Source organism: Pholcus phalangioides, unplaced genomic scaffold, assembly GCF_987345545.1.
Source record: "Pholcus phalangioides strain wild (caught in Gottingen) unplaced genomic scaffold, Ppha-v1.0 ptg000011l_1, whole genome shotgun sequence".
In the NCBI taxonomy this organism is placed as follows: Eukaryota; Metazoa; Arthropoda; class Arachnida; order Araneae; family Pholcidae; genus Pholcus; species Pholcus phalangioides.
This window is the reverse complement of record NW_028301604.1, coordinates 25,865,501-25,889,920: the sequence shown is the minus strand read 5'-3', so window position 1 is coordinate 25,889,920 and position 24,420 is coordinate 25,865,501. Positions and strand designations below refer to the sequence as shown.

The 24,420-nt window shown below is 33.2% G+C and overlaps 1 protein-coding gene across 4 annotated transcripts in view; it reads right to left on the bottom strand.

Moving 5' to 3' along the window:
• Nucleotides 1–1,340: 1,340 nt before the first annotated feature.
• The window catches only part of LOC149080274 (rab-like protein 2A), an 85,789-nt gene continuing 62,709 nt past the window's right edge, over nucleotides 1,341–24,420 (bottom strand). For 3 of the 4 annotated variants that reach the window (XM_089239400.1, XM_089239402.1, XM_089239403.1), the window contains one exon: nucleotides 11,112–15,065. In XM_089239400.1, the coding sequence (XP_089095526.1) occupies nucleotides 15,042–15,065 (24 nt within the window). In that variant the 3' untranslated portion in view covers nucleotides 11,112–15,041. Of the gene's footprint in view, nucleotides 2,426–11,111; nucleotides 15,066–24,420 lie in introns of those variants that run through there. The other variant, XM_089239401.1, reaches the window with a different exon arrangement.

The following is a 24,420-nucleotide window of genomic DNA, read 5'->3' as shown; positions in this document are numbered from 1 at the left end:
CTCGGTTGCTCAATGCAACAAAAAATATATACAGCTGTCCAAATCAAAAGTTCGTGACCAGATTGAACTGGAGTGCCTGCGTGTAAGTCTTTTGCAACACCTTGGTTGGCTGCTTGCGAAATGGAGCTACCCGATTGGTGTATTCAAATTTTCTTACAATTCCTCCTCATAATGGCTTAAATTGATTAAGAGCGGGAATTGTCCGAAAATTTGAATAGACCAATCGGATAGCTCCATTTCGCAAGCAGCCAATCAAGGTGTTTGTAAGCAAATGTGATATCTAGTTTTAATTGTGTTAAGGCAGTATGGCCTGGTATGTCACATGTTTTGAAAGACTTACACGCAGGCGTGCCGCTTCATTCTGGTCATGTCATGACGTTTGACTTGGACAGACTTATGCATTTTTTGTTCTGTTGAGTAACCGAGATTGAAGATTTCATAATTAATCCAAATGGGATACTACTCAGCGTGATATTTTTATCCTCTGAAAACGACACCTATAGCAGTCGAAATGCATTAGGAGTTTTTGTATTTGCCTTACTTGTTGGTGTTTTTTGAGTATTATTTGGCAAAGTTATTTACTCTTCCATAAAGAGAGAGAGAGTTTCTAGGGGAAAAAAGCTGGAGGAAAGAACAAGAGGATAGTCTTTAAGCGACTTTTTTGCAGTTTGTTGCGCATGTGTACTCTATATGGGTTATTATGACGAAATTGTACAGAACTGTATTTGAGGGTTTCCTGATATGGCAGCAATGCGATTTCACTTTTACTTTGTCATTTATCACTATTTTTCTATCGCGCAAAGGGGTGACGATGCTGTAATAATTTTTTTCTATGTAGAGCATAGGACGTGACCCTTTACACCACGTCCTATGCCCCCATCTTGTGGTTGGGGGATGATCCAATAACTGGGTAATAGCCAAGAAAAATAAATCAGAGATCATAAAAAAGAAAAAAAAATAGATGCAACCTTCGGAATGCCAATCTAACACTTTACAGACTGCACCAGAATGGGTTACCAGTTAGTGTTATTAGATATATCAACAGTGCAGATGGCTGATATGTGGGGAAATTTGTAGTGCACATGCACAACTCACTGCAAAAACGTAGCTTATTAAAGACTATCTGCTTTTGAGGAAAGAAGGAAAAGAAGTTTTTTTTATAGATATCACCAAGAAAAGCAAGAGGTGATGAGTATTTGCTTGTTGTCATCTTTGATAATTTTTTTGACTTTAATAATTACATTCTGCTGCTAAGTTTTTGATTTTATGTTTTTCCAGGTGAAATGAATGTACTTGAATTTTTTCATAATTTGTTGAGGGATGACACCTTCGAACACTTTCCTTGTCTGTTGAGATGAGGCTGACAAACAAAAATTTATAAAGAAACTTCAATTTTATTACTTCAAAATATTTCATCCTCGCACACACACAACATCTGATGACATTAATTCATATCACAATTCATAAATATATATATATATATATATATATATATATACACACACACACACACACACATATGTATAAATAAGTTGTCTTGAAGTAGAAGGAGGACACACATTCAACCTTCAATATTATTGAAAAAAAGAGACATATTCTTTGAGAGGAAATTTCTTTAAAGTTGCAGGACATTAATATCACAGTAATTGCATGAAAAATTTTATAATTAGGCAGAACTTCTTGATGAAGTTTGTGAGATCACATTACTAGTTTTTGGTCAGATTTTTTTCAGTTGACCATTTTTATGGTTTACAGCCAAAAGACTCTCTCAAGGGATCTATGGAATGTATTGTACATTAAAAAAGTACTAATATCAACATTGAACAAATCTAGTCTAACTCCTCACAATGACTAAGTTAAAAAAAAAGTGGGATTTCTGAGTTTGTGACTAGTAGATTTTTTTTATTTTTCTGATAATGCATAAGATTATAAAAATAACTGAACTGACTTTTAAAATGTATATTTATGCAAAAGATATATGAAAAAGCTTGAATATAAAATACATGGATACAATAATAAGGCTTAAAAAATATATTATTATTAATCTCAGCACTCACACACATTAAAAGTAAAAAAAAGCAAAAAACAAATTTGCATTAAAAAAAGTTTCACTAACGAAAAAACAAACATACCTTTTGGTAGATTGGTGATCTTAAAATATGAAAAAAAAAATTGTATAAAAATATTATACACACAATAAAATGTTAATTTTCCAAAGAATAAAGAAGCATCATATTTGAGCAGGAAGAGACATATACACAGAGTGTAATGTGAAAAAAAGGTCTTATGCATCCTTTTTAATTTTTTGACCACTGATCATAGAAACATTCATTCCATTAAAAAAAAGGATTTAATTAAAAGGTCCCCATTAAAAATAGGATTACAAACACAAAGACCACAGCAAGTAAACTGCCCAGCAAGGCGGCTGAAAAAAAAGATAAAAAGATGCCCATAAAAAAATATGCATGTCAAATATAACCAAAATACAGCAACCTAATGTAAAAGCATATCACAGAAAAAAAACTAATAATATGTATTAGTACTATATAAAATGCACTGCATGTAAAAAAGATTATGGTTGTCTTATCTAAGTATGGATAGCTTCTCGATTTATCCCTCTATGTTTATCATACCTCTTTTTAAATATGTCATTTGTGCTACAATTCACGACCCCTGGAGGTAAGCTATTTCATTTATTAACAACCCTATTAGAGAAAAACTCCCTGCGACACCCCAACCTAGAATTGTCCATTATTAAATGGTACTGGTGTCCCCTTGTTGAAGCAGTTGATTGACAATGCATTGATAACTCATGCTCCATCCTATCCATCCCGTTGAAAAATTTAAACACTTTGATCATATCCCTGCTTAACACCTGTGTTCCTCAAATGTAAACATATTAATGTAATAGAGTCTTTCTCCATAACTAAGGCCTTGCCTGCCAACAAGAGCATGCTTAGCTCTTCTCTACACACCGTCAACCAAGTGTATGTTTCTATGTAGGTATGGTCTCCAAAAGCAGAAGAACGACTTTAGGAGAAAACAAAGAGAGCTTTTTTTTTAAGAATGAAACCCCGAGCATTCTATTCAATTTTCTGACCATAGCAGAACAATGTTCAGAAAACCTACATCACTTATAAATGAGAATCAAATGCCCAAATCAGTGACCCTAGTTGCATTGGGGATAGTAATGCCATTCAACTCGTAAGTGAAAGGTGGGTTGTTTGAACCGAAATAAGCGACTATGCACTCATCAACACTCAAGGTCATGCTCTATTCATTAGCCCATGCTGCAGTCATATTCAAGTTTGTCTGGCATCTCTCCCCTATCGCTTGGATTCCCGGCTAACCCCATTAGCTTTATGTCATCAGTAAATTTGCTAACAATCCCATCCATAACCTGATTGAGTTTATTGTTAAAAAGTGAAAAAATACGGGCACAAGGACACTTCCTTGAGGGACTCCACTTCTCACACCTGTCCAATTGGAAGATTCCCCATTCACCATAACCCGTTGTGACCCATCTTCCAACCACAATTCTATCCAATTCAACAAGTTGTCCCCAATCTCATGTAAACGCTTCAAGAGTTTACCATGTTGGACCTGATCGAATGCCTTCTGGAAATAAATATAAACGACATCAACTGTTTTCCCTTTTCCAAAGCTTTATTCACATTATCATAGAAGCAAATGAGATTGGTTACATATGACTTCCCTTTCCCAAACCCACACTGGTTTTCTGACAGTACATTATTCTCGTCTATCAGGGTTGTTTGGTTTAAACCAAGTGGTTTTTTTCAAAAAATCAAATAAAAGTTGCCTAAATATCATTTTTTTCCATGAAAAATATCATATTGGTTCATTATTAGCCAAAATGCTTCATTTATACCACATTTTATATCCTTGGGGTACATTCTGATGGTATATCTTTAAATGACATAAGATTTTATAAGTGGTTTTTTTCAAAAAATCAAATAAAAGTTGCCTAAATATCATTTTTTTCCTTGAAAAATATCATATTGGTTCATTATTAGCCAAAATGCTTCATTTATACCACATTTTATATCCTTGGGGTACATTCTGATGGTATATCTTTAAATGACATAAGATTTTATAAGTGGTTTTTTTCAAAAAGTCTCATAAAAGAGGCCAGAATATATATATATATTTCATTTAAAGTATCTTAGTTATTTAAAGTTATATATAAAAGCCAAAATTTCTCATTCTTACAACATTTTCTAACCTTTGGCTACATTCTGATGCTCTATCTTTAGCAAATTCATCACACATCTAAATGTAGTGGTGTATTATCTCACAGGGTTTCTTTTTCCCTTCACAAAGAAGCAGCAACAGTAGTGACACCATCATGCTAGGGGCAGGTGGTCCTATAATCCAATAAAGACACCAGCTGTCCTTCAAGGACAAAGACTAGTGTACTAGTTGTTACATTACTTCTCATACATTTTCATTTTCTTTCCCATAAGAAGTAGCACATCTCCTACTGTATATCTCCCAGTCTTAATATTCAATAGTTGTTTTTTTTATACTTTCACACACACACACACTGTAAAGCCCAGTTAATCAAGGTTCTATTGTATAGTAGTAACAGATTTAAGAAAAATAATCAGCTATATACAGGGTGATTATAATTTAAGTTTTGATTCCAAAACTATACAATAAGTACTGATCAGAATGACTTGAAAATTTGCATGGATACTCCTGAAGCAATGGACGTTTCTTTCACAAAAGAAAAAAGTGCAAAATGTGCAAGTAAATGATGCTGTACTTGGCCAACAGTATAATCTATTTTGTGCAACCACATCATTTCGACACTTCCACAGCATCAGTGTGTGGATAGAACTTCTATCAAGATGCACATTGCAATACCAGCAAAGCAGCTGCTGAAGACCCATTTTGAAAGGATGCACCTTAACCCTTGCAATTTCTGGCTGTGGGGGTACCTCGAAATGTTATAAACAGTGGCTAGATTGCAAACTTTGGTGAATTGCAATCTCCAGCACATTCCCTATATGTTAGAAGTTCCTCAGGAATATTAACGGGGGGGGGGGGCGTACATTTGGTTTAATAAAGCTGAATTGCAAGCACATCCACATTATGACCATGGCATACTCCGATTCTGTTGTTGAACAAGAATTTTTGTGCTTTCAACCTCTCATAGCAAGAACACGCAGTGGACAACATATTTAACATTTCTTAAGTAAGTTGTAGTTATTTGTTCAATTACTTCGTTTTTTGTGATGTTTCCATGAATTATGAAATCGTGAAATGCTATAATTAAGGTATCATTCTGCCATGACTGGCTATCGTTTCCATTCTGCGAGCGAATTTCCCACATGTTGGATGATGTCATTAATTTTTAAGTATTTTTTCCCCTTTACCAAATAAAATTGCATTTTTTCAGGAATATTCATGTCAACTTTCAAGTCATTCTGACAATTGTTCTTTTTTTACAGTGTTTTGAAATCAGAACCTTAGTTATAATCACTCCGTATATCATAAATTATTGTTAATTAAAATGCATTATTTATGCTTCATTAAATACATTATATTCACCTAATTTTTATTACTTTTTGCAAAATAGCTTCCTAATTAAGTATACTGAAAGTAACTGGAGAAAAACCTTTATATATTATATGATTAATAATAACATTAAAAGAATTTTCAAACACACAAAGTAATCCATTGAGTTAAGCAAAAAATAATTAAATTGCAAAAGTTGGTTTTTGTTAAAATGTAATAAATATTTATTGATTAATTAGCATGGGAATAGTGTTACTTACATTAATAAACATTTTATTTTAGTTAATTATTGGAAGTTTGAATGATTTTTCAGAATTTTCATCGTTTTTAATGTTAATACTATTTAAAACAAAAAACCGGTGTAAACCAAAAAAACCTGGTTTAAACCAAAAAAACCGGTTTTTTTACCAACCCTGTCGTCTATCCACTTCACCAATTTTCTTTTGATAATAGTTTCCAAAATTTTCGGGAGGGAGCTCCTCAAACACTGGACAATAATTTGACATGGTTTCTCTCTACTACCCTTTTTAAATATCCGAACCACATTAGCAAGCTTCCAATCCCCTGAGGAGATACCCTCAGTAATACTACAGTCAGCCTCCCATATTTGTGGTTCCGGTGTTTGCAGTTTCCTTATTCGCTGTTTTTTTTTCCTTTATTGGACATTTTTTTAAACACTTAGCAAGTCATTCACCTGTTTTGTTTACATACTTTGAGTTGTGTGTGTTTAGGATGGCTCATTTGTCTAGTGCTACTGATAATGCTTCGAAAAGACAAAAAAAAAGTGAAAAATTTACAAGAAAAAATGGATATATTGACTATGCTTGGTGAAAGTAAGTCAATTACTGCTGTGGCCCGCCATTACGGAATCAACGAATCTACGGTAAGATTCATCAAGGAAAAAGGAATCTGATATTGGATCAGCCGTGGCTGTAGCTGCAACTTTGCATCGCCTACGGAATCCATGTGTTTCTTGTACAGAAAATGCTGTTATTTTGTGGGTACACGACTGCTACAAAAAAGGTATTTCAATTGATTGTAATATTATAACGAAAAAGGCGGAAAAATTCTATTCTTCTATAAAAGAAACGGCTGGTGAAACTTCTATTTCATCTGAATTTTATGCAAGTAAATGTTATTTTCATAGGTTTAAGAAACGATTTGTATTAGGCAATGTAAAACTCACTGGCAATCAAACCACTGCCGACCAGGAGGCAGCTAGAGAATTTAAAAAGACTGCTGAAAATTATTAAAGACAAAGGTTATGCACCTCAGCAGGTGTTTAAGGCTGACGAAACTGCACTATTTTGAAGAAAATGCCACAAAGAACATTTATCACCCAAGAAGAAAAGCGAGCCTCCGGTTTTAAGGCAAGTTAAAGTAGACTTACTGTGTTGTTTTGTGCAAATGCATATGGATACATGATAAAGCCCACCATCATTGTCAAATCTGCGAATCCAAGAGCATTGAAGGAAAAACACTAAGTCAAAGCTCCCACAGTATTTTGGATGAACAATAAAAAAAGCTTTGATTATGAAAACACTTTTTCTTTATTGGTTTAAATGGTGTTTTGTTCCAAAAGTCAGGAGATACCTTGAGAGTGAAGACATACCATTCAAAGTTCTTTTGATACTGTATAAAACTCCTGGGCACCCATATGTCAATGAGTTCAACACTGATGGTGTGGAGGTCCTTTATATGCCTCCTAATACAATATCTATCATTCAGCCCCTTAATCAGGGGGTAATGCGAGTATTCAAGGCTCATTATACACGTCACTCAATGAAGATAATTGTGCATGAAATAAAAGAAGATGCAAATGCAGAAAATGTCTTAAAGGTATAGAAGAATTACACTATCGCTAATGACATTACTGTCGCACAATGTGCACTCCAGGACACAACCATTTCCACAAAGCCAACTGAAGAGATTATAAAAGACATTGTCATGTTAGCGAAACAGGTAGGTAGAGAATGATATGGATGTAAAGGAAGCCGAACAGCTAATTAATAGCAATTCAGAGGCATTGGCTGTGAAGGAAATAATGAAACTGACTGCTCCTGAAACTGAAGCGGTACCAGATGAAGAAGATCAAGATAAAGAAGTGGAAGACAAGTTCACCATGTGTAACATAGCAGAAGGGCTTCGCAAGATCAGCAATAGATTATTTTCATGACATAGATCTCTTCATGTTACGTTCTTCACATGTTGAAAAATTGGTAGAGGAAGTCTTGTCAACACACTTCAACATACTTGATGATATGAAGAAGAGAAGAAATGGCAAACAGAAATCACAATGTTCTTGCAGAAAACATCAGCAACAATCGCTGCACCCTCTTACATTCCCTTATACTTCTGTGTCACCCTGCTCTTCTCATGATGTTCAATAAACAAGATAAACGAAAAACCTATGGTTTTGGTTATTCGCGGATTTCCTGTATTTGTGGCCACACCTGGAATGTAACCCCCGAGAATACGGGGGCAGACTGTATATGTTATTCTCTTCATATCCTTGGCATTACTATGTTACACCCTGTAGCATGTTTGCATTTAATTTTAGACCATGCATTCTTTGATAAAAATTGTTTGTTTTTGTGTGTACTACCACCTCTTTTTCCCATCTTTTCTGAATCACCCTGTATATATACAGTGAGACCTATCCAAGACAGACATTGGATGAGATGGTCACCTACCTTAAATGGAATCAAAAGATAGTCTCATTAATGGTTAACGCTTTAATGTGCATCTTTATAAAATAGAAACCTGCCCAAAAAATGGAATATTATTTCAGTCTATTGACGCTCCGCTTCATACAGGTTCCACTGTATTTTACAAATTAATTTCTCAAATATTTATTTCTATTTCGACTTCTCAGGGGGGAAAACAAGCTGCAGTTAATCTGCAGAGGCATGAAGTGCCCACAAAAAATTCTGATGTTGTTAATGCATAATCTGCAGATTAAACATAGGAAAATACTGTATTATTATTCTGGATAATGAGACCGAATTATTTTCATTTTACAAATAACGAACAGAAGATTTTCATATCAGTTGGTGTATATTGTAAGATCACTACATGTTAAACTGAAATTAAAGTTATCATTCACTACCATTACATTTATTGACAATGTATGTATTGCAGAAAGAAGAATGCAAAACACTTAACACAATAGTACAAGTCAGTGGTCTTCTACCTGTGTGGCATAAGTTCAGGAAGTGTGCCTCGTGAAAACAAAAATAAATAGCATATATATAATTGTATATATGTAACTGTATTGTAAATGCATAACACCCTGTGAAATGTTCCATATGTTCTTTGCAATTTAGTTTCACCATTGAAGACATAACTTCATGAATCATTCCCTTTAAATTGAAGCAGGTTCACTGCTGTGATATTATCTATTTTTCCTAGGCCCATCTTAATCAAGCACGCATGTCACAAATTTTTGAATAATAGCTGCATGGAAATTGAGAAAATCAATGGTGTTTCAGTATTAAGGGGAACTGGAAAATTTAGAAACAATCTCTGTAAATTGTTTTAATGAACAAATAAAAGGAACAACAATAAACCTACCCAATATACTCCTGAAAAAAATCTGGTCTCCCCATTTGTGAGGAACACCTCCTATATTTTCTAATTACCTCCTTCCCATTTATTAGCCAACACTTTATGAGACATTTATAATGAATTTGTAGCAAATCAGTGACTACAGTGTGGGTCAAGAAGACAAGGGAGCACAACCTTTTCAGTCTGTGGGCCAGATGACTATGGTTTGTAAGCTACAAACGGGTGTACTTATCATGTTGTGTGGATTGATAGTTTCAATCAAGAAATTTTTTTTAGCAGGACTGGTGGTGTCTATTTGCAGCTAGCAGGTTGCGCAATCCTGCTATAGTTCTATAGGAGGTGTTAGTAAAACTTGTGTAAAATTTTTTCACCTTAAAACCAACCCATATATAAGTCAACCTCCTCGATATAGAAATTAATTTTTAAATGAAGTCCCTTGCTTTTTACACCAGTATTTATGGTATAGACCAGTGATTCCCCCCAAACGGGGGCGTTAACACCCCCTGGGAGGGGCGATAGAATGTTCCAGGGGTGTAGAAGATAAGGGTATAACATAGGATCCTATGGGTTAGAATGCGTGGGGGCGATGGAAGAAAAAAATTTCTGAAGGGTGGGGGGGGCGATGGGACAAAAAAGGTTGGGAAACTATGGTATAGACATAACATTATGTACATTGTATAAATAACACATGGATGAATTTTACATTTATTTCTTGAACATATGCAGCAATGCAATTGCCATATTGCATTAAAAGCATTATCACATACCATGTATTGCAGTCACATGCATCGAGATATGATTTTAAAAGAATTGTGCTGTTCTTTATTCTGTCATTTCACTAAATATTGCCAAGGTCAATCTAAAATATGGCAATATTTCTGTTGGTAACTCGAAAGTTGGTTAGACAGATATTTTTAAATGGGAAAATGGTGGGGTGTATAAACACTTGTCTCCAAGAAACTAGAACATTCCAGAAACTTGCAAACTCAGTCCATGAAAAGGTGGAATGCCTCCAATTTTACAGTATGCCTGATAATTACATTTTAATTTATAATAATTAATTTTTTTAATTGAAGTTGTTTTTGTCAGTGATGAAAAATTTGCATAAAGTGGATTTGATGCTCCCATAATGTCAAAACATATTTCCTCTTTTGCTTCATGAAACATATAAAAACATATATATTGTTACATAAAATATTTTCATACAAAAGACAGCAACGTATTCAAAGAAGTCTTGCATTTTATCCCTTAGAAATATAATTCAAAATCAACCTTTCCAAGTTTGGAATTTTTGTTTTGTGAGTTTCAGTTTTTCCCTCTTCACAGAACTTTTCCCTGACTTTTCCCAAATACTTTACATTTTCTCTGCTCATTTTTCATTTCATTGACTTTCCAGCTGGGACCGCTGACTAGTTGCTGGGAACCCTGATAAAACACAATCCTCATAACAATTTTATGAGAAAATATTTAAATTGCACTAGCCCATGTTTGATAAATTAAGTTCTCATTGAAAATTAGAATTGAAATTTTAAGGGCTCCTAATAGGCAGCTGTAAAAATTAATTTAAAAACCATACAACAACATATAAACATGTAAAGCCAATGATAAATTAGTTAGACACTGAAAATACTTTTATATGCTTATATATATTCTCATTACTGTAACTAATTTTTTCAAAATAGACCTTATAATTTTTCATTTTTTAATCATGAAAACACATCCATCAAAGTCAAACCATAATAAAAACAAACTTTGAATTGTGAGAATATAATTATTTCAGAATCACAAAATTTCATTTTCAGTGACTATATAAACACATAAAGAGGATGAATAAACAATAAATCATCACAGCATAAAAGTGATTGCACAGTTTAAGTAAACCTATTTTAAAATTTATGTGGTCAGTGACATTCATGATAAATTTTTTAAATAAGAAATATATATATATATATATATATATATATATATATATATATATATATATATATATATATATGCTTTTATTTAGTCAAAAAAGAACATCTATTGACTGTTTTATTTCTTAAGCCTTATTGAAATATAATAAAAGAAAAATGAAATTTCAGTCATATATCAATTAGAAAATGAAAAGGCACTTGACTATACAATTCAATTCAAAGTCATTGGATTCATGAAGTCTTAAAATACATACATTCATGAAGTCTTAAAATACATACAATAATGGGATGCAAGTTGTCATTTCTCATTAAGGCACTAATTACAATTTCAGAGAATGATGTAAAGTAATTTTAATCAGTTCAATAATTTTAGTGATATAATACATGTATAATATATATATATTTTTTTTACTCATAAGCAAATTATGGAAATGAAGGAAAAATTTTATAAGATAATTTAGTTAGTAAGATTTTTTGAGTAATTGAAATACATACTGAGGAAGATAATGTATGAAATGGCATTAATGCAGCTACTATAATCACCATTAGCAGAGCAGTTGAACAACTTACCATATAAAAGGAAAATGAAGTTAAAAGTATTCATATACATTATTTTTCAACTTTAAGGCTTCACATAATGTTTTTTTACAATTATGTATAGTGAAATACAGAAACACTTCTGACAGATCTTTGACGAGTAAAAACTACTAGCACTTATGATGTGCTATTTATTAAAGTTTTTTACTTCATATATATTTCATATGTATCATTTTATAGCTTCAAATCAAAAAATTTGGTTTATTATTTTAAACATCCGAAAAATACTGTAATTAAAGATGAGAGTAATAATAGTTACAAAAAACATTTTACAAGCACACCAAAGTGCATAAGTATATTAACTATTAACAAATAAACATTGTAGTCCTAAATAAACTTGAGGGACAAATGAAAAATAATAGTTTTGAAGTTAATGTTAAAAACTCATGTCATTATTATTTTTAAGTTTTTTCTAGTAGCAGTCATTGAAGTTGAGGGGTTATAAGCCAACAAAAAAATTACCTACATATTACATCATGTATGTCGTACATATTCCATATAGATTCCATTTTTGTATCAGTACAATAGAATTTGCTTAATACAAGATCACATGGCTGGTACATAAATTTTTAATACCATCTTAGTTAATTTTCAAGCCTTCATATAGGTAAATGCTTTTATATGTCATTTCCTAAAAAATGGATAAACGCCACAGAACTTGACAGTCTCTTTCCAAAGTGAAGTCAAAAGTGCTGATGAAAGAATTACTATCCTGTTGAATAAACCCCTTTACCTACAGATTTTTTGACAACAAATTTAGATGATGTCCCAGTGAAAAGTCTTTAAAACTACTATTTTTGTTTACATGTAGGAAAAAAGGAAAATGGCTGAATGAATTCTTTTGTAATCAAAATCTTCTCTCTTCAAGAATCCACCATTGTTTCTTGATCTCTTTTTTTGTTATGAATTTCACAAACAACATTTTCTTATTTTCAATTAAGAAAAAGGAAAAACAATTACCCCCCCCCCCGGAGGTTAATGAAAAATTATTTATTGCCAACTTAACAAAAGCTAAACAAAGAAAGTTTATATGTGATTCTTCTTAATAGATAAGAATGAATTGAAGAAACAGTAAAGCATAATTTATGCACCATGTCTTGATTTTGGCCATCTCTCTTGTGAGGCAAATAAGAGTGCACTTCCTCTGACTGTTGGTCATTACTCATTCTCTATCACATTTAAACTTTAAAAGTATATGTTAGTAGTACAATAGGATTTTTTTCACATATTTCATGAATGATGTCTAATTTAAGTGAATGCCAGATTTTTTTGGCTTCTTTTATTGAGCTTCTTTAACTGAGTTCAATCGTATTTGTATCAAAAAAGCATTAGTCATAAAGCTTAGTCCCTTTGAAGTTTCCTAACCATGTTTCTGTGAACATGCACATCATATGCAACACGCCCTTTCGAATAGTATAACAGTCTCTGTAATTTTTCTTGCCTCAAACCAACCTTTTGTGAGTAAAATGGGTATTAAGTTAGCTTACACAATGGATCAAAATGGCATCTGACTCAGAAAAAGAAAGTACCCTCACTTTAAATGATACTGTGAAGCACTGTGATTAGCATACTCATTCCACACACCAGAGAGAAAGTTTGATTCCAGCAACCACAAAGCATTATCTTATCAGTGTGTTAAAACTGAGACATAAGTAGATCATAAACTAAAATCAGTCACACTGAACAATAAGACACCCTAAATTGTATTATAGTTAGAAACTTTCCTTCGATGAACTTGGAGGTGATCTGTCTGCTCATAACAAAGACAGCTTTAAAAAATAAAAAAAAAAAGTAAGTAAGTAATCTTTCTTTCAAACAAATACAGTCAAACCTCATTAACATAAAAACTACACAACATAAAATATGTTGTGTAGTTTTATGTTGTGTAGTGTCACACAAAACACGTGTTTGGTAAAAAAAGCAAAATGAACAATTTTGAAATTTTATTGAATAACATAAAATTTGCTTAATGTAGAATAATTGCTTTGGATCATTTGTCTTTATCTTCAGGTTCAACTGCATAATAATACAGTCGAATCCTGTTATAACGAACACCAAGAAACCGGAGGAATCACTTCGTTAAAATGAAATTTCATTATAAAGGGATTCCAGGTTATCTAGCATTGTTCCTATGTAAACTTATTTGGGGGATTAGAAAAGTGTTCGTTAAAATGAGATTTTCGCTATAAATTAAAAAAAATTTATAGCTATTCGTTAAAATGGGATTTGACTGTAATTAAAAACGAATTCTGTGCTAGAGCTTTTCCGCTATGAACCATATAAGATTAAAATAATACCAAAGTGAAAACTAAATATTGACTGAGAATTTTTACCTTTCGCAGCAAAAACATAACACATAACAACTGAATGTTCTTCTTTTATAAAGTACTTCATTGAATTTGCATGTCACATTCAGTTCTACGAAATTTTGATCAAATCTACATACCATATTTTTACATCAGTCAAAATTTTTACATTCACACATTATCTGTAATAAAACTGTTTCATAACAAATGATGTAAACAACTATATATAGGAAAACTGACAGTTATTACAATGATGTCGAAATGTACGTTTCAAATGCTTTAATTCTTTCACAATGATATGAGAAGTGTGTGAATTCTTAAAGCTCAGTAGTGTTTTGAGACAGGTTTTTCATAAACCGGTTTAAAAAAAAAATGTAACATTAAATGTAGAGATAATGTAAGAAAAACTGAATTGGAAAGAAAGTTTCTCTTAAATGTGATGAAACAAAACAATTCACATAATCATTTTTTTTCACTGATTAAGTTTTGCACAACACAGTGATCAAATGTCTATTTGATGTTTGGTAACTAAATATAGTGCATCTTATACATATAATGTTTACTTAATACAGCGGTAACTGAATATAGTGTATCTCTAGTTCAAATATATTATTTTTAAACTACAAAAGTGTATCAAAGTTGCATATTTTAGTACACTAAATTATCTATATTAATTTCACAAATCTGAAATTCATATACACTACTTATTATTAGTCACTTTTGCTTTGGAATTATTTTAATGCATTATGATGTTACACTGTCTGATCACTCACACAGCTGTTTATCTTTCATATCGCATTCTAACTTTTCTTCAAAATAAGCATTATTTCAACTGATGGACGAAGTATTTAGAGAGTGGAAAAGGAAGCTCCATATCACATATATTCGAAAACACTTAGGAGGAAAATAAAATTAAAAATCTAATGAGAGCTAAACTGTCTCATACATTATAAAAACAACATGAAAGAAAACAAAAGTTTCCTATCAGGAAACAATATATCATAAATACTATCAGAGAAAAAAAAAGACATACATAGATCACAAAAATTTAAAAATGTCAAAATGAACAAAAAATATACATAGTTGCCCTGATCTTCACTCAAGAACTATTGCTTTAGTCATCATCAATTTTTAATGTCTGAAAAAAAAATATATATATATTTTGTTAAAATATATATGTTACTAGACAAATAATATTCATTGTCATTCAGGGTTTTTTTGTAATGTACTCAGGTTTTGATATACAGGGTGATTATTAAAAAAACTGTCCCGACATATGGGCCCCTAACTATCATACCATTCACAGAAACTGAATGAAATTTTGGCATAAGGTATTTTGATGTATGCGCTCAAGAATGATATGGAAAACAACAGTGTCACTCTAACAGTTACGGTTTCAGTGAGAAAATTTCGAAAATATCAAATGGCAACACCAAGTTTTTTTGTATTGGAATGCGATCTCCATTGTGAAAAACCCTAAATAGCGTTCGAACGGCAACTGTAGCATGAAAATCACCGGCGGTAGATAGGCTAAAAGTGAGGACAACCAATAAGGACAGAGAAGCAGCATAAAATAAAGCATTTTATTGTGTTTCACAAATTTTCCACATGACCTTGTGCATGACTAATCAGGCTGGGATCTCAGCCGAAGAAACGGTGTGACGAATGAAACGAACATTAATGCTCTGGTGCACGGCAAAGTCCTTTTTACTTTTTCCTTGCCTAGCTCCTGGGATTTTCGTGCTACAGGTGCCATTCTAACGCTATTTAGTGTTTTTCAGTATGGAGATCGCATTCCAATACAAAAAAACTTGGTGTTGCCATTTGATATTTTCGAAATTTTCTCACTGTAACCGTAACTGTTAGAGTGACACTGTTGTTTTCCATATCATTCTTGAGCGCATACCTCAAAATACCTTATGCCAAAATTTCATTTAGTTTCTGTGAATGGTATGATAGTTAGGGGCCCATATGTCGGGATAGTTTTTTTATAATCACCCCATATTTTTGATTATGTACACAGTAGAATGTCTCTTAACTATCCCTCCTTTAACCATATCTTTCCTTACACTTGCTCTTTTTTACCCCATTCATTATTTCATGTCATAAAACTCTCATTCAATAGTTGATGTTGGAAGTAATCTTATCAAGTTACAAAAGTACATATGTATGTACAGCAATTCTTAGTATGCATGTTCTTATTGGCTCAATAAAATATGAATTTTTAATTGGAATTTATTACTCTAATCTTTGAATAGCAATAGTGTGATGCAATATTTCTCTATGAATTATCTAACAGATTCGATAACAACATATATGTAACTTGCAATGGTTTCAATTAACTTTAACCAGATTGTTTTTAAACTTATTAATCCCTCAATCTCAGTTACCCCAGTCATGAGAGGTTCTACTGTACTATTTTTCTACATTAAGAGTTATTAATCAAAGGTACATTAGAATGCTGCTTAATGGCCTTTATGTTCACCAAAGATCAATTCTGATGCATATAACACAAGCCCCAGTACATCATCACTAAATTCATCCACAAATTGCATTATTGAGTTTGTCTCAGATAAAATAAGCTTATGCAGCACATTGTTGAATTTTATATAGAATTGAATATAGTTTTTTTGGTTGATATCATCTGAGAAGTTTTGAAAATTTATTGAAGTACAGTACATAAGCTGCAGGATATATAGACCTAGCATAGGGATGGGACGAATAGTGATTTGGCAGAATAGCCTGATATCAATTTTCTTAAAATTCATCACAATTATAAATAAAATTGTTGTTTTTTAAAAAAATAAAATTATTGCTAATTTCCAATGATTGAAATCAAATTTTAATTATGCATTTTATTATTTAAATAAAAATTAAAAACTGGTAATTGAAAGATTTTTATTGCACAGATACTGACAATCAGGGACGCTGGAAGTCAAAAATGATTGGTGTTGCTCAAAGTATGTGAGTCATTTCTCTGTACAGGCCATGATCTTTACATATATTTTCCACTGACCATACGTCCTTTTTTGAAGTAGAGTGTCAAGTTTTTTTGTTCCGAATCTATTTGATTTCAGCGATGACCCGTTGTTCAACCTACTTTTGCAGTAGTGGTAAGATTTTTACCACAGTAAAATGTAACAAACCTATGTAGGAGGGGTATAGGGGTACCATGTCTCTGCCCCAAGACCATTGCCGTCTTAACGCATGGGCCCTCCTGAGAACGGCCAGGGGCCTCACAAAAATGAGAACCAGTCAAAATTTTCGAGAATTTGCCAGGTGGGATCTCAGAAAAATTACTTGGCCTGGAGGCTCATGATGCTCTAAAGACGGCCCTGCACAAGACAACAAAAAAATTAAAATTATTTTTTTCAATAAATTAAAATATTGAAAGAAAATACCTTTAGGGGTGCTATATTTTTCAATTTCTGTTAATTTGAAATGTCTCTGGGACAGATGCCCTCTGCCTAGAGCCGTCTTAAGAACATCGTGAGCCCCCCGAACCAAGTGATTTTCCTGAGGCCCTACCAAACAAATTTTTGAAAATTTCAATCATATCTCATTTTTGTGAGGCTCTTTTTCTCCTGAGGCGCCTGGGTGGGCCCATGCCTTAAGACTGCACTGCCTGTGCCCCCTCATAATATTCACATAAAACTGTGAAATTCTATTATAAACCGATAAAGTGGTGGAGAATGGGTTTAATCATCAATCAATGATGGTTTTGATCATCAATTCTTTAAAACCATGCTAATGCGTATTCTGAAATCGAATAGTTCTATCATATGTATTTTATAGTTTTTAATCAATGATTGGATTGGACTGTTTTGATAATTTAGTTGGATTCGTGTTTCAAGTTCTTCGATAATTTAAATTGACAACTATCACCACAGAGTAAAGTCGCGGAACATTTGAGTATAGTGTTTCAGAATATTGGGGAAGCTTACATTGAAAATAGAAAGTGATACAAATACATAATGCAGGGGTTCTTGAACTATGTGGTGCGGCTACCTGCAAAGGTTCTTCAAAGAGACTCTTTGTTACACTGCTATGGGGAGCTGCAGATAAGCGTTGATTAGAGAAAGAGGTGTCGGAGTGGGAAAAGTTTGAAAACCCCTGACATAATATATAAGTGTATATGATGCCCCACACATTCTCCAACGCTGCCTGTGCTTGGATCTTTGACGGGCCCTCAGGCCAAGTGATTTTTATTAGGCAAATATTATTAGGCCCTATTAGGCAAATTAATTGAAAGTTTCAACCAGATCTAATTTTTGTGAGACTCCTCTTCTCTTGGACCCCTGAGCCGTACCTGGGTGGGCCCATTATTTTTTACGACACTCCCACCATTACCTAAGGGGCTGATGCGTCTCAACAGTTTCAGACACGAAAAATATTTGCCCAATTTTATATATTTGGGGGCAGGGAGCAGGCAGGTCTTGTGCCCCGGGCGCTGGACCAGAGAAGGGCGCAAATTTTACTCTCAAACCTCTCCTTCAACATTACAAAGGGGGGGGGGGCAAAATGCACAGGAAGATTTCCATGCATCAAATGGGTGGCTGGAAAGATTTTGAAAACAACATTCGATAAAATTCAAGGAAGTTTGTGGTGAAGCTGCTGAAGTTGACCCTGAGACTGTGTGAATAACTGGAGGGAAAGACTTTTCAATTTAATTGAAAGCTATGATGTTAAAGACATAGAAAATGGAGATTAAACAGGCTGAGGGCCTTACCAAATAAAACTTTTCACAATGGGAGAAAGTTGTGCTGGAGACACACAAACAGTTGAAAAAGCAGCTTACTGTGTTTTTGTGTGCTTTTACGACTGGAGAAAAGGGAAACCTCTTGTTTATTCTCAAAATGTAAGTTTTTCATAACGATAGAAATAAACTACTAAATATATTTTGATGTGCACCTTTATAAAACCGAAACCTGTTTGGAACGGAAAATAATTTCAGTTTCTTGACATTCCGTTTTATACAGGTTTCACTGTTTATAGGGGTGGGAAGGGATGAAGTCCCTTTTGGAGCAATTTTCGTAGCAGCAAAATATAGGATTTAGAGCAGTTTTAGAGCAAGGATGTATAAATTGGAGCAACAAAATTATTGTTACAAGTAGGGATGAGAGGATTAGTGATTTGAACAAATAACTGAATATTTGGCTAATGCTTTGGAAAAATACCAAATATCAATTTTCTTAAAACCAAATTTTACTCTCAACTAGTAAGGCATTAAATTATGACTTAGTTTTTTATTTTTCTCTCTTTAGATGTTCTTTGCCTTTTTCAGTAGCTCAATACATATCTTGTCTAGGTCAGGCCCGTCATTTGGGGGGGTCAGGGGGGCCCCCCTGGCTTTTGAAAATACACTAAAAATGGTATATATATATATATATACAAATATATTGAGTACATGTTCTTTGTCCCCCCCCCCCCCCCGCAAAAAGTTGAAATGACGGCCCTGGTCTAGGTACATCCTTCGTGTAGTGAACTTGTGTGATTCATGCTCACTTTCACCTTTTATTGCAATAGGATTCTATTTTCAGTTTCACGTTTTCGCTGTCTTAGAAATTGCCCCTGACATAACCTTTTTCACAGGAAAGCATATACACCATACAAAATAAAATATAATCAGTAAATTTTAAATTTATGGGAAAAATTACAATTAACATATTTTTTTAAAATTAGTTTGATGCATACTTAGATTTACACAGATATTCGGCAAAAGGTCACAATACCGAATAGCAACTGAATATTCGTCCCATCTCTAGTTACAAGAAAAAAGCAGTGAATTAAAGCAGTGTTTCCCATGGTGGGCGATAGAAGCTACAAGTATAACATAGGATTCTATGGGTTCACTTGAGTTAAAGTGTTATGAGAGAAAAAAAAAAATTCTGAAGAAGGGGTGACAGAACAAAAAGTTTGGGAAACTATGAATTAAGTCAACAATATTTTGGATTGATAAAAAAAAGAGAGAAAAAAACCACAAAAATTTATTTTGAAAAAAAGCAACCATATTTTCTCGACAAATTTTTCACACCAGTCTATTTAATATGACACACTTTTGAGGACACTATTTGCTGCCTGGAACAGCAGCATTTTTTTTATGTTTTCAATTTTTTTATACTCAGAAGGAAATTGTTGCAAAATGGGAGGAAATTTTGGAAAAATCAACACAATTGGCGATTAAACACTCGTTATTTAGCGACATTGGCAATTTAACACTCGCTATTCTGCAAAGTTGCTAAATTAGCATTCGTAATTTGACAGACTTGCTCTTTTACTCCCGGAATGAAAAAAATTTTTAGACCAGATTAATTATTTAAATTCCGAGGATACTGAGGCAAAATTCACTATTTTGGCAATTTGGTGCAGAAAAATATGAAAATACACAATTGGAGCAGGATGGCACGCGATGTTAATTTTGGTGCAATTGGCACAGTGCGGCACAATTCGCACAGAGTTCCCACCCCCTGTGTATATCTAGTATTGTTGTAACATAGTTTCACTGTATATTGAACCATACAAATTTTCACTGACTATTTTTATCAAATTTTTCTGAACTATACTTTGGGTCTGCTAAGTTACAAGTGATCAATTTAGGTCAACAAATTAGGGATGGGATGAACAGGGCCGGCGCCAGGCATAAGGCGATGAGGTGGCATGATTACAGGGGCAGCATTTTTTGACAGATTTATTATGACGATGTTTTCACTCTTGGAAATTTTTACACATTGAAATAGTTTTGATGGGAAAGTGCAAGTGGATAAATAAGCGCAAATAAATACAATACCTTTCAGTGTTGAAATGCTCAATTCAACTCTTTGCTATTTAATGCTTAATTCATCTCAACACATATCCTTTCTTGCACTTCCAAAAAGTATCACCTATCTCTAGAGAAGCTGGTTTGTGAGAAAAAATCAGGTTCTTTCTCTTTTTTGTTAAAGATCTTTTCACTCTTTATCAACATATTTCCAAATGACTTTCCTTTCGTTAGTCGATTTCCCCAGCACAAATTTGGATTCCTTGTTCATCTCCCGACAAATGCCTTTTTCAGCCAACACCATAATAGAAGAACCTTTATTGTTGTGCTGTTTGGCTCTGAAATGTTCTGACTGCCCATTTCTGTACACCTATATCTGTTCTCTATACCAGGGTAAAGTTCCTCGCGGAACCCTTGATAGTTATAAGGCTGGTCCGTGAAACCCTTGATGATAATGAGGCTGTTTTACAGAACAAATTTTTATATATTTAATCCAAAAAAAAAAAAAAAAAAGCGTGTCCCTACTGCTGCCCCAACAAAATCAAAGCCCTGGGCAAAATTAAAGAGGGCCTAGGCAGCACCTCTTAATTTAAATATTTATTGCCATAAATCACTATGCAGGTCTTATTGTGGAATCTCCTATTCCATGCAGGACTGAGGTCCTTACATGGCCCTAAAGATACAACGTTTGGTTCAACGGAATGTCAAAAATCATACAAGAAGGTGAAATTAAGATTAAAGGACTCAAGAATGTGCTATAAATGTGGAGTCATCGCACATATAGCAAGAAACTGTAAAGAATGGAAATAGGTGATCAGCAAAACAAAATGAAGAAAACCGATCTTCAGTGTGTGGGCAATGGTGAAAATAGTACATTATACTCATCCACGATGATATCAACATCAAAGAGTGCGCAGTGGCTAATTGATACAGCTGCAACCGAACATTTTTGGAAAGACTGAACTTTTTCTTCAACCTTTCGAGAAATCTCGCACAGCGAAGCCATCATTTCAGAAGGGAGTACAAAGGTTTTTTGGGATCTGGTGACGTTAAAATTTTGATATGTGGGACAAAAAGTAATGTAGAACTTTTATAGCAAAATGTTTTGTATGCTCCCGGTATGTGTCGAAATTTGTTAGCAGGAAACTAATAGACATTGCGGGTTACAACGCTCACTTAGGTGACCGAAAAATTGATGTTTTCACAAATCAAATGGTAAATTATTTTTTAGTGCCCCTTTACCTGGAAAGTTTTAGGTCGTCAATGTAGAGGTATTTAGCATGAATACTAGGTATGAAGCTAATTTGCTTGATAGAAATTACATGATGTTATGGCACACCAGAGAGAGAGAGAGAGAGAGATTGGGACATTTAATAAAGTCAATTTTCAAAAAGTGGCTTAGTGTACAGGCTTAATAAGCTATACCCAAAAGTTGAAAACTGTGATGCATGTATGATGTCTAAAGCAAAAAAATCTAAGATTACAATCTCAATATTTGAATATTCAAATTCGAAATTCAGAAAGACACCCTGGTTGTCAAATATTAACACTAGCTGCAATCATCTTAAACATCAGATATAATTTTTTTAATAATAGGCAAACACATTGTCTTATCAGAGAATGAACTATCGGGGCTGCAAGCAATGTAGCCTACATCCTAAATTTTCGAGAAATGTCTTATTGAGAGAAACATTTATCTTACCTTTTAATTCGGAAGTGCCGTAGTAAAAACTGTCAAAATTTAGAATTTATACATTATCAGGGCTCCCACTCAAAAAATGAGAAAATGTAGGTAAACGCAGGACTAAAAAGTAGGATGGGGGAGGGTAACCTCCTTAGACAACATAATCACAGCTTAATGGAAAAAAATCCCTAAAGAAAATTTTTTTTCAAAAAAAAAATTTCAAATTAAAAAAAAAAAATTAATTTTGAATTAACTTTTTTTTTGATAGCACTATTTCAGTATAAGATTGACTCAAGCCAAAGCAAAATGATAAATGACTTTTTTACAAAATCAATTTTTGGGTAAAACAGTGTACTAGCAACCACAGATAATTCTTTGCTGTCTCTCCTCATATATACTACATTCTTTTTTTGGAGTCTTCCAAAGTGCAGAGCTTGTCAACTCTCTTCGACAAGGCACAGCAAATTTTGAAGACGTACGTTTTTTAAGAATGACGCTCCTTCGAGACCACTTTCAAAAGCACAGTGCAAAATGTGTAGATTACAAGATCCGATGTAAATAAGGCAATGTGAACCTGTTTTACTGCATTGTCCATCATTTTTTAAAGGGATTTGTTCACATTTTACTGTTCAAAAAATGCCAGTGTAATCATTTTTGACAAATGAAGCACTTCCATTTCTAGCTCTTTGTTGAGCATTGTAAATATTGCTTATGCATCTTCATGCCTTAAAAATACAGAAGACAACTGAATGCTATTGAATAGCATCAGAATCGCCAAACCTAGAATAGGCCTATGTATCCAACTGCTTTGAAATGCAAACTGTTGTTTCACCTATTTGCACCATAATTTTGAATGATGAATGTTAGTTACTGTCCAAGACCATGAAGTAATAAATACAAAATTATACAAATACAAAAACAACGGCACAACAGGCAAAACGCCCAACAAGGTGGCTGAGAATTTATTCTTTCTTTCTTATTTTTCCCATCCAGACAGAAGTTTTTAATGACTACTATACTTGTTGAACCCTCAAACTAAGCAAATGAAAAATTAATCAACCAAATGGTCAACATACCCCCCCCCCCAAATAACCTTAAAAATGATACAATTTCTGCTTTGGCAGAATCATTAATTGCATTCTCCAACATTTGTAATATTTGGCAATATATCAATGATTCCCTGCTCAATTAAAATTAATTACATAAATTTTGTCGATAGGATTTGATAAAATGTAGGAAAAGTAGGAAAAAAACCAGAAAGTAGGACAAAAGTAGGACATTTTACCAAAAAGTAGGAAAAGTAGGACTCCTGCATTATATATCTGTCTTGCAGACAGTGGCATAGCCAGGTTTTGGTCAGTGGGAGAGCAAAATTCGGAAAGGCACCATTTTTTGTTTCTGCTTTAGGCACAAACTTAAAATTATGCAGTACTCAAAAGAACTTGAAATATTTTTCAATTTAAAAATCAAATTAAATTTATTTTGTTTTCAGCTGATGTTGTTTTTCAAATTAAATTAATTACTTTTCAAATTATTAATTTATTTTAATCTTTTAATCCAAAAGGTGATTGGAAAAAAAATTTAGATCAAAATGTAAAAAATAATAGGAGAATAAAATAAAAAGAAAAATATATATTCTTTCTCTCCAAAGGTGATCCAACATATGAAAGTACAGAAAAATCTTCATGCTTCCATCATGTTACACTCTTATGGTGAGCACATATCACATATACGCTACTACTACTACTCAATCATGCAAGTACTTCCAAGACATTTCTCTTATAGCATTTCTAGCAAATTGGTGTATGCCAGAAAGTTCTTTCTTTTATTATGCGTGACCATAACGTTATCTATGTTGTCATAATTATGCATGGTTTGTGTTCGAGAAGTTTTGCCATCTGTTTTCCATTTTTTTTTTTCTTTTTTTGATCCGGTGATTTTTTATAGACATTAATTTTACTTATTTTGTATTGAATTGTGTTTTTTCTTGTATTTACATTTCTATGTCTTACCTTGCTGTAAGTGGATTGTTTTCTTTAGCTTGGTATATAT